The 9505-nt window shown below is 36.5% G+C and overlaps 1 protein-coding gene across 2 annotated transcripts; it reads left to right on the forward strand.

Annotated features, from left to right (window-relative positions):
* The first annotated feature begins 225 nt into the window (after positions 1-225).
* On the forward strand, positions 226-8975 carry LOC107762024 (putative protein phosphatase 2C 6). Of its 2 annotated transcripts, XM_016580334.2 has the most exons (5): positions 226-1315; positions 1997-2374; positions 7608-7725; positions 7828-8051; positions 8211-8975. In XM_016580334.2, the coding sequence occupies exons 1-5, from the start codon at positions 1028-1030 to the stop codon at positions 8763-8765; spliced, it is 1563 nt and encodes a 520-aa protein (XP_016435820.1). In that variant the 5' UTR covers positions 226-1027; the 3' UTR covers positions 8766-8975. The 2 variants fall into 2 exon arrangements, with proteins under 2 accessions (XP_016435820.1, XP_075090479.1); XM_075234378.1 differs by having other exon boundaries at positions 543-1315; positions 7608-8051.
* Positions 8976-9505: the final 530 nt, after the last annotated feature.

Consider the following 9505-nt stretch of genomic DNA (forward strand, 5'->3'; position numbering starts at 1 on the left):
ATACATAGCATGCTTCCGATATGTGAAACTACTACTAGTATTATAGTCAAACTCCGCTTTGGTTATGTCTTTTAAGACAAAGTACACAAAAAAATTAAAGTAACGAATATAGATTACAATTTTTTAGGAGGAGAAAAGAATAAATTTGTGTCCTTTTCTTGACTTTTTCATGGTCAATGACTATCTAAAGTTTAGTTCTGAGAATTACATAGAGGTGGTTTTAGATTTTTGAATTTTATAAGCTTGGAAACCCGCTAACTATGGGAATTGAAGCTACTAAATCCAACCGAATCGTACTTTACCTTGTACATCGGCGGCCAAAAATGTTGTATGGCTAATAAGGTGGGAGGGGCTAATCTAAGTTTTACAAAGTATAGGAGGTAAAAGCGTCACGTGAAAGAAGGTTCCGACAATTTGTCGAAGCAAGTGGGAGGATTTGGTAATTTGACCTTATTGGCCAGAAAGGAAATGGCGTGGCCGCGTGGGACTTGGGGAGAGCCGACGGACAACAGTCAAATTGCAGTGTGCATTCAATTCAATTCAAACACAGTGTACCCGTCACCGCACACCACCTACGTTAATTAATTAATTGCACTAATTCACAGTACTACAAAATAGAATTATAACAAATAGTAACTCATAAACTCCACATCTACTCATCCTCCCTCACCTGATTATTACTACAATCTATTATAAGTATTTCTTATCTGGATTCTTCTGTTACTTTCTGCAATCTTTTTCTCATCACTAGGGTTTTGAGGTTCAATTTTCACCAAAACATGATTAAAAGCTTCCTTGGATCCATCTATTTCAGTATCTTCTAATTAATCGGTTTTTTTTAGCACTCAATTCTTCTAAATTACTTTATTTGTTAGTAAATTTTCATTTTTATTTGTGAATCGGAGGAATCTACGGCAGCAAGCAACTTTATAATTGTTTGAGCAGTAAAGTACTGAACCTCAGGTGGATCGTTTAAGTGTTTGATCAATTGCTCCAGAGAGAAAGAATCACAAAAATTTGAACGGGAATGGGGATTTGCTATTCCTCAAGTAAAAGCAAGAGCAGTGATGGGTTATGGGACAATAAGAGTGAAAGCGGAAAGACTGATTCCAAGTTGAGAAAGAGCAGCTACAGTGGCGATTTCGGCACATTTTTAAGCAAGTTAAGTGGCGGGGTTGGTGGAGGAGGAGGTGCAGACCGGGCGCTGCATCATATTCCTGGACGGCTTTTAGCAAATGGCGCAACCTCAGTTGCTTGCTTGCATACTCAGCAAGGAAAGAAAGGAACCAATCAGGATGCCATGATCGTTTGGGAGGTCCTCACTTCTCTCTTTCTCTTCCTTTGCGTTTTTGTGTGTGTGTGTAAGAGAGAGAGGGAGAGCGTGTTTTTTTTTGTTTTTTCCTGTTTTGTCTTTGCATTGAATGTCTCTATGTCTGAAGTAACCAATTCCTCAATCATTTTGGGCATATGAGAGTTTAGAAATCTAAAAAAGTGAACCTTTTAATTTATCTACACATAGTCAGTTCCATGGCCAGATAAATGGGGAGGGTTGGGGTAGGTTGATGGCCAGTGCATGTTTAATTATGGTGAATCATCTTAATATTGAATGCATAAAATGAATTTTATTATGCACAGTCATATGTATGATCCTCTCATCCATCAATTATGGTAGCTGTCTAAGCAAAACGACTTATCTATTGTTCTTTATGAAGAAAATGACTTATCTGTTGTTGATCTAATACAAAATGGAATCTTGCTCCTTCAGTTCTATTCGAGCAGACCTTTTCCCTAAGTTTTCTGCTGATTTAGCTGTTGTCTGCGGGACTTCTTTCATCTAATTAACTATGTCATTTTTGCATAAAAAGTTTTGATTGTTGGAAAGTGTAGCTAGTGTATGTTGCATTTTGATTAAATACATAACTTGTCAAACGAAGAATTAATTTGTTCTAATCTATTTGGGTCAGTTTATGACTTGGTTGGAATGTTTCTACAATAGAATTTTTGTTCGCGAAGTGCTACAACCTTTTGTGGAGTATTTGATGGACATGGTCCGTATGGCCATATGGTGGCAAGGAAAGTTCGAGATACCCTTCCACTTCTGCTGCATTCAGAGTGGGAAGTTAAGTCCATTGGAGATCAACGTAATGCTTCTGAGAATGGAAATGCTAATGGAGGTTCACATCTTGATGACGTCTTGGATGATGATTTGATTGAAGCTGTGGAAGCTGAGAGCAACGAAAAGTTCCCAGAAATACATCTTCCCCTTAAGAGGTCACTATTAAAAGCTTTCAGATCAATGGATAAGGAACTCAAGTTGCATCCGTCAATTGATTGTTTCTGTAGTGGGTCAACTGCTGTTTCCTTGGTAATACAGGTAATACTTATACTAGTGCTTTTCTGTTAGCTATAACTTCTTCTGGAAAAAATGGGTCTATGTTTCATTACTTATCCAGAAATAAACTTTACCATTATTATCAACATCTAAGTTTTTGCTTATTTGCTTGTGCCAAAAGAAGAAAATCATTGTTTTTTGTGGTAGGATCTTTTGTATTCCGTAGTAAGCCAAAGTTTGCTATATGGAGTGTTTCAAGTCAAAATATTTTGATTCCTGTGTAAACTCTACACAACTTCTTTTTTTTTTTCCGGTTAAATGGAGAATTTTATTCAATCAAGTATAATTATTTACGAGCACACCTGCTCATTGGACTCTAGAGACAGGAACAGACAAAAATAATACCAGTTTCAAGCTCTACAACTGCTCACCTTCTAGGAAGGGCATCAGTTGTAGAGGCAAGGATCCTCTGGTAGCTATTAACCTGGATAACCTATTAGTCTATCTAGATCACTCTGCCATTTGGAGTATCTACACAGCTTTAAGTATGCCGATAAGGACTATTGGCATAGTTGCTGGCAAAAGTACTCTAGAATAATGCTCTCCTTAATCAGCACTCTTAAATTGTTCTCCTACATGCTTTTAGTCTTTGGGTCGCTTTGTCACTTTGTGGGCCACCTGTACCTTCTTGTTCATTGTTAGCACTACTTTGGAGAGTAGCTCATCAATTCGCATGGCCACTTTGTTGTGCATAATGTGGTTCTACTGGAATGGATGAAGTTAAGAAACAAAAGTGCCAAGTTTGGGCTAACAAGGCTATATGACTGTCCACTAAAATGAAAAATTTATCAATATTTAAAGAAAAAATTGTTGAAATTTTCAGTGATGATGATGTGCTCTGTTAGTCTCTCATCTGAAACATTTGCACCTTAGACCCTCAAAACCTCAGTTTATTGTACAGTTTCCGACAATCACAACTTGGACGGTGTCATTCTGCAGTGTCGTCAATCCTCTTCCTGCCAACCCCCCAAACCCAAAAAAGGACCTTGGTAGACGAGCTCCAAACAATAGATAGTTCCATAAATGAACTCATATGAAGTACTGTCGTAAAACATAAGTACTCCAACTTTCTGTTCGCAAGGTGCTACCTTCCTGTAACATCCACCTTTTCCTTGTTCCCACGAGACACGCAGTGATGATCCTCCAGAATCAAGATTCAGCCTACCCTTGGCCACCCCTTTAATCTGTTAAGTGTAAGGTTAGAACTATAAGCGTTTGTTTGGAAAGTCATGTGTAATTACCTGGCTGTATAATTACACGCCCGGGTAATTACATAGTATGGTAATTATAATGACCTGTTTGTTTGCCGTAACGTAATTACAGTATAACTCTCACTGTCATGTTTGGTTGAACAAGTATGATTATATAGTTAAATAAACTTGTTCTCAGATTAACCTATTGAAATATATTAAATATATATCAAATAATTATGAATTGATAAATAATATCTTAAAAGTATCAAGTATCTTTCAAATAAATAATATTATTACTTAAATTAATTAATCCACAAAACAGTAGTAAAATACGCAGCCCAACAGCACCACAAAATAGTCCACAGAACAGTCCGCTACAAGTGAATAACTCGAACTTACGGCTTCCGATCACCGTCCCGTGAGTTCTTACAAATATAGAACGACTTACTATACATCTACAACAGAAAAAATGGATGAAAGAGAGCAGTAAACTTACCTTATTTGTTGAATAACTCAGCTCCTGTCTTGGTTCTTCAAACTCAAGGTTTTTCCTCCAACTAGAACTTGAAAAGGAGAGAAATTCTATTAGGGTTTGTGTGTAATTTTTGGGAGGATGTTTGCAGGGGTTTAGGTCTGGTTATTGTGCACACTTAGTGTATTATATGAACGAAATAGGCCTTTAAAAGGTCTCTTTGGACGACCCGAACTGGCCCATTTTCGGATTCTCATATAAGCAAGTAGGTGACACACCTACTTGTCACCTAGCAGCTTGCGCAGTCTTGCAAAAATGCATATATCTTTCTACTCTGATGTCGTATTGACAAACGGTTTAATGCGTTAGAAAATATACTCATAGATCTTCATTTGGATCGGTGGAACACCCCGTAACTCTAAGTATATTGGGAGAAAATCGCAGTTACATTTGACCCAAATTTCAGTAAAACTTATGAACGTAACTTGTGATGACTTTCATCGACTTTTGTTCCACAACTCGCTTGACTTCAAAACATAACACATGAGTGTACTAACATAACTCATAACATAATCTCCTTATCATGTTAAGCACCCTAGTTTCACCCTAAAAGTACATGTTATAACATTCCCAACTTGTCGACTTTCGACGAAACATTATTTTCTTCAATATATATATATATATATGCTAGATATTATTTATAATCAGGTATTTAAACTATATTTTTAAAATATTCAAGTATCAAATATTTATAAATTAGTAACTAATACTATCATTTTTTATCGGTATCTTGACTATCTTTCAAATAAATAATAGCTTAACTTAAAATAATTAATAAAAGTTTCAATTATGAATTTAAAATTTTTACCAACTCATATGAGTAAATATAAAATTTATGATTTGTTACACTTTTTAAAACAAAAAGATAAATATGAGTTTAAAAAGTATTTTTTTCTTAATAATTGTGCTAATGAATAGAAAACAAAGCTAGTAAAATACGAATTTGTATTTAACAACTAGAAAAAACAAAGAAAATAGAAAAGAAAGAAGCAAAATATGAGAAGTTGCAAAATTATATGAAAGCATATCATGAGGAACATGTTGTACGGTTAAAAATGAGAATAAGAAAAATGAAAAAAAAATATTATAAAAAGAATAGTACTTAATATACATGAAAAAGAAAAACTTAAATACATAAAGAAGTTATATTACCTTGTAATCATATAGTGTAATTATCGCCAGTTCTCATTTGAAAAAAAAAACACCTAAAAAAACTAAAAATGTTACATTACCTTGTAATCACACAGTGTAATTATCACAAATTCTCATCTTCCCTTTGAGAATTAGAGAGTGTAACTACACCCTCTCAATTACATCCCATTCCACGTTGACCAGGTAATTACTTGGCCAGACAAACGTGTTAAACTGTGTAATTACACCCAAATCAAATTCCTAGGTGGCTTTCCAAACAGGTTCTAAGTGTATTTGTTGGAACATTATATTGCCCTTTATTTGTAGATGGAAGAACTTCACTTGCCGAATTATGAGCTTAAAACAGGAAAATTCCATCCTGTGTATTCCATTAAATGAACACACATGCAATTTTCCTGTGGTACTAGACTACTAGTATTTTGTGGTGCTCAAAATTCTGTACTTCATTTTTAATGTCCTTGTTTGATGCTTTGTTCAGTGCAGGCCTAAAATAGGTTGGCAAAACCCACCTAACCCTCTTTTCCCATAATTTCTTCTTACCTTCCCTGTCTCACGGTCTTTTGCATCTCCATCATCCTTCATTGGCTTTTCTGTTTTCTCTTTTCGTACTTCTATTCTCTGCCTCTCCATTCTTTAGCTCCTAAAACTACTGCAAGAGGCTCCTCAAACCATGAAGCATCACCTTCCTCCACTTCTTTTTTGTTACCTCACACGGAAATTGTTGTTAATGTCCAATTGTTTCTTATATAAAAAGAGCAATGGCAAATTGTTCATCCATAGCTCTCATAGGGGTATCTTGACTGTGAGTAGGAGCAGAGACAAGAAGAGACAATACAATTAGGGGTAGAGAGGTAAGGACGGTGACATGGATAAGCAGACACATGAAAAGGATGAATAGAGGTGCCATTGATCCGTAGTGAATCATAGGTACTTTATTCCAATTAAACACTTGTAAAATTTTGATATGGGTAGGTATGTTGGTTTTGTTTGCAATTGATTTGAATAATGGTATAATTTTAAGTTGTTAAGCTGTTTTTACAACGAGGTTGATTTTCCTAACCTTTCAAAGAAATCAGGTACTTATGAATGGTGGATATGCAATAATTATAGAAGCAAATTAGTGGACTATTTCTAAATTCCCATTCATTGTCCTTGTTTTTGAAGGCGTTGAGTTCCATATCGACAATGAAGGGGACGGGTGGTCTCTTTATATGGACTTGGGTAATCCTCACCTCATGAGCTAGCTTTTGGGGTTGAGTTAGGTCCAGTGTACATTTCTTTAACATTGTATCAGAGCAGGATCTATCCCAAGTTTCTGATATTGGGCTCTCATAATTGTCCACGTTCTAGATATCCAGTCCTGGGCGTGAGAAGGGGTATTGAGTCCCACATCGACAATGAAGGGGATGAGTGGTCTCGTTATATGGACTTAGGCAATCCTCATCTCATGAGCTAGCTTGTGGAGTTGAGTTTCGCTCAATGTTCATTTCTTTAACAGAAGGATTTTCACATTTTGATGTCCTTGACTGTACTACTACATGGGTTACATGAAACATGAAAATATGATACAGTTGTTTATTTACTGTTTCTACCTATCCATTCAAATATCAGCAATAAACTTTTGTTACATACCTAGGTAGATGGAGACCTTGACAAAATGTTCTCTACTGACTGCTCTCTCTTTCAACTGGATGTTCTGTCTACAATATTTGTCTTCTTCCTATAGTTAAACTGAATTTAGCAAGATATCTTCTTACTCTAAATTCTCATCATATTGGTATACCGTCTAAAAGTGGCATGCACCTATAAGATGACCACACAATAAGTTGTCTGACCTGGCTCCTTATTTTGTCGGTCATCCAAAGTACATTAGCTATTGCCGAAATCATGTTTTGGGACCAATATTTTGAAAATTCATACATCTATGCTGTAATTTGTTCATGTTCAGTTGGGGTTGTTTAAAAATATTATTGTGAACTTCGAAATACAGTTGCATACGTCACATGCTGTTAGAATTAGACAAGTCTCTCTTTCCTTTTATGACTTCTTCAATGGTTTAATTCCTGATACATTGAGAAATTTGCATTTGTGAGGCTTTCTCGATCAGCGTCTCTGTTGTTAGGTGCATGTCAACTCTTTTGACCGGTCATGTGGATTTTGATTGATGAATACTGCTTACTTGACTTGTTATGATGGTTAAACATACTAGTAATAGAAAATTATTAAGCTTGAGTGGGAGGGTTGCACATGATTCTGCCATATATTTGGTTGCTAGCTCTTTCTAACTGCTTAAGCGTCTCAAAAGCATTTTACCTGATCTTTCTGTGATTTCTTCCAGGGCCAGGACATAATAGTTGGTAATGTTGGTGACTCAAGAGCAGTATTGGCAACTAGAGATAAAGACAACTATTTAATGGCCGTACAGTTGACAGTAGATTTGAAGCCTAATCTTCCAAGTCTCTCTCTCTCTCTCTCTCTCTCTCTCTCTCTCTCTCTCTCTCTCTCTCTCTCAGATTTTGTTTTTCAATTGTTTGAATTAGAAGTTTTTTGTCTTGTAGGAGAAGCTGCTAGGATACAGAAATGCAAAGGCAGAGTTTTCGCATTGCAAGATGAGCCAGAGGTTGCACGTGTATGGTTGCCAAACAGTGACTCTCCTGGTTTGGCAATGGCCAGAGCATTTGGTGATTTTTGTCTCAAGGATTTTGGTTTAATCTCTGTCCCTGATGTGTATTACCACCGCATCACTGATAGGGATGAGTTTGTTGTTCTAGCAACCGATGGGGTACTTTTTCACCTAACATTATTTCCTTGCCAAAAAAGAAAATCCTATTTCGTCTTGCGGGAACACACACTAAATTTCACTTTATGACTTTCCTTTTTCAGTTTCCATTTGTTAACACTATGACTGTCTCACGATGATAAATTTTCGTGCGATGTATAGGTATGGGATGTCCTTTCTAATAAGGAAGCTGTGGATATTGTTGCCTCAGCCCCAAGTCGCGCTACAGCTGCCCGAGCTCTTGTTGACTGCGCGACAAGAGCTTGGAGGCTGAAGTACCCCACATCAAAGAGTGATGACTGTGCTGTAGTATGCCTTTTCCTGGATGGTGTATCTGCACCTGATGTCATAGTGACAGAGACGCAATATGATTTGACAAAACCTCCTGACGTGCAAATGGAGACAATTGTTACAGATGGCAACGCTGAAAGTGCAGATATTATTGATACTGTTTCAGCTTCTCATATTGCTGTTCTTGAACATTCAGGTACTACAAAAGATTCCAGTGAGATAGTTCCTGTTGACGAGTCAGTGGAAGAACAGCTTGGTGATAAGGGTCTTGGCCAGTCTAAGAGAAGCCTAGCTGAGTGCCTTTCAACTGCACAAGATGAGGAATGGTCGGCCCTTGAGGGAGTTACAAGGGTTAATAGCCTTCTTAGTCTTCCTAGATTCTTGTCTGGTGACAAAAGGTCAGCCAGTTGGAGAAAATGGTTGTAAGACATCAAGGAATGGCGAATATAAGTGATTTGTATTTGCGTATATGATGCTGTTCTTCTCAAAGATTCTGTAAATCAAAACCTGATAGGAGCAGTAGTATAGCTTGCAGCTAAATAGCCAAATGGACTAGAAAATTGCCCAGAATGTAAAACAGCTTTGTGCATGATGATTATTCAAATTGGTAATGCTTTTTGGTAGGATATTTATCAATGATGATCACATCTGAATATGACGCCATTTAAGAGGGCTCAGAAAGAAATGACGTTATGTTGTGCATTTGGATTTTGCCAAACAGTGAAGATTTGTGTTTTAGCGTTAATGTAGTCTATTTTGAATTTGGAGTTACTTGTAATAAACTTGAATTTTGGTATGGTTCAACTCAAGGAAAGGTAGATTCATTGAGCTAAGTTTCATTGCTCACCTTCATAAATATATTTAGTCTATATCTCTTTCTATACCCAGTGGAATTCCTTTTGGTATGGGCCAAAATTGCTATCGTCTAAAGTATTTAACTATCCAAGCCCAAATGTCAATTCGGCTGGACATGATGTTGTCGTAATTGATGGTTTAAACGTAAGAGAACCTATGAACTAATGACTCTTTGTTTGTCGGCCTATGAATTACCAACATTCTCTTGTTACTGTTAGTGAAACTTGCCTAGTTTGAGAACATCTGTTCTTTCTATATCGGAGATCTCCTTTCTGAAATCAGCTGTTGATTTAGAAATTTAAGCTTCCAAA

Source organism: Nicotiana tabacum, chromosome 2 (genome assembly GCF_000715075.1).
Source record: "Nicotiana tabacum cultivar K326 chromosome 2, ASM71507v2, whole genome shotgun sequence".
Classification (NCBI taxonomy): Eukaryota; Viridiplantae; Streptophyta; class Magnoliopsida; order Solanales; family Solanaceae; genus Nicotiana; species Nicotiana tabacum.

What these genes read in the sequence shown, in the direction of transcription:
- LOC107762024 (XM_075234378.1), top strand. Translation starts at nt 1,028, where the DNA reads ATGGGGATTTGCTATTCCTCAAGTAAAAGCAAGAGCAGTGATGGGTTA. An exon ending in CTGTTTCCTTGGTAATACAG is followed by an intron (nt 2,375 to 7,607) that starts GTAATACTTATA and finishes GATTTCTTCCAG; the next exon opens with GGCCAGGACATAATAGTTGG. An exon ending in TTGTTCTAGCAACCGATGGG is followed by an intron (nt 8,052 to 8,210) that starts GTACTTTTTCAC and finishes TGCGATGTATAG; the next exon opens with GTATGGGATGTCCTTTCTAA.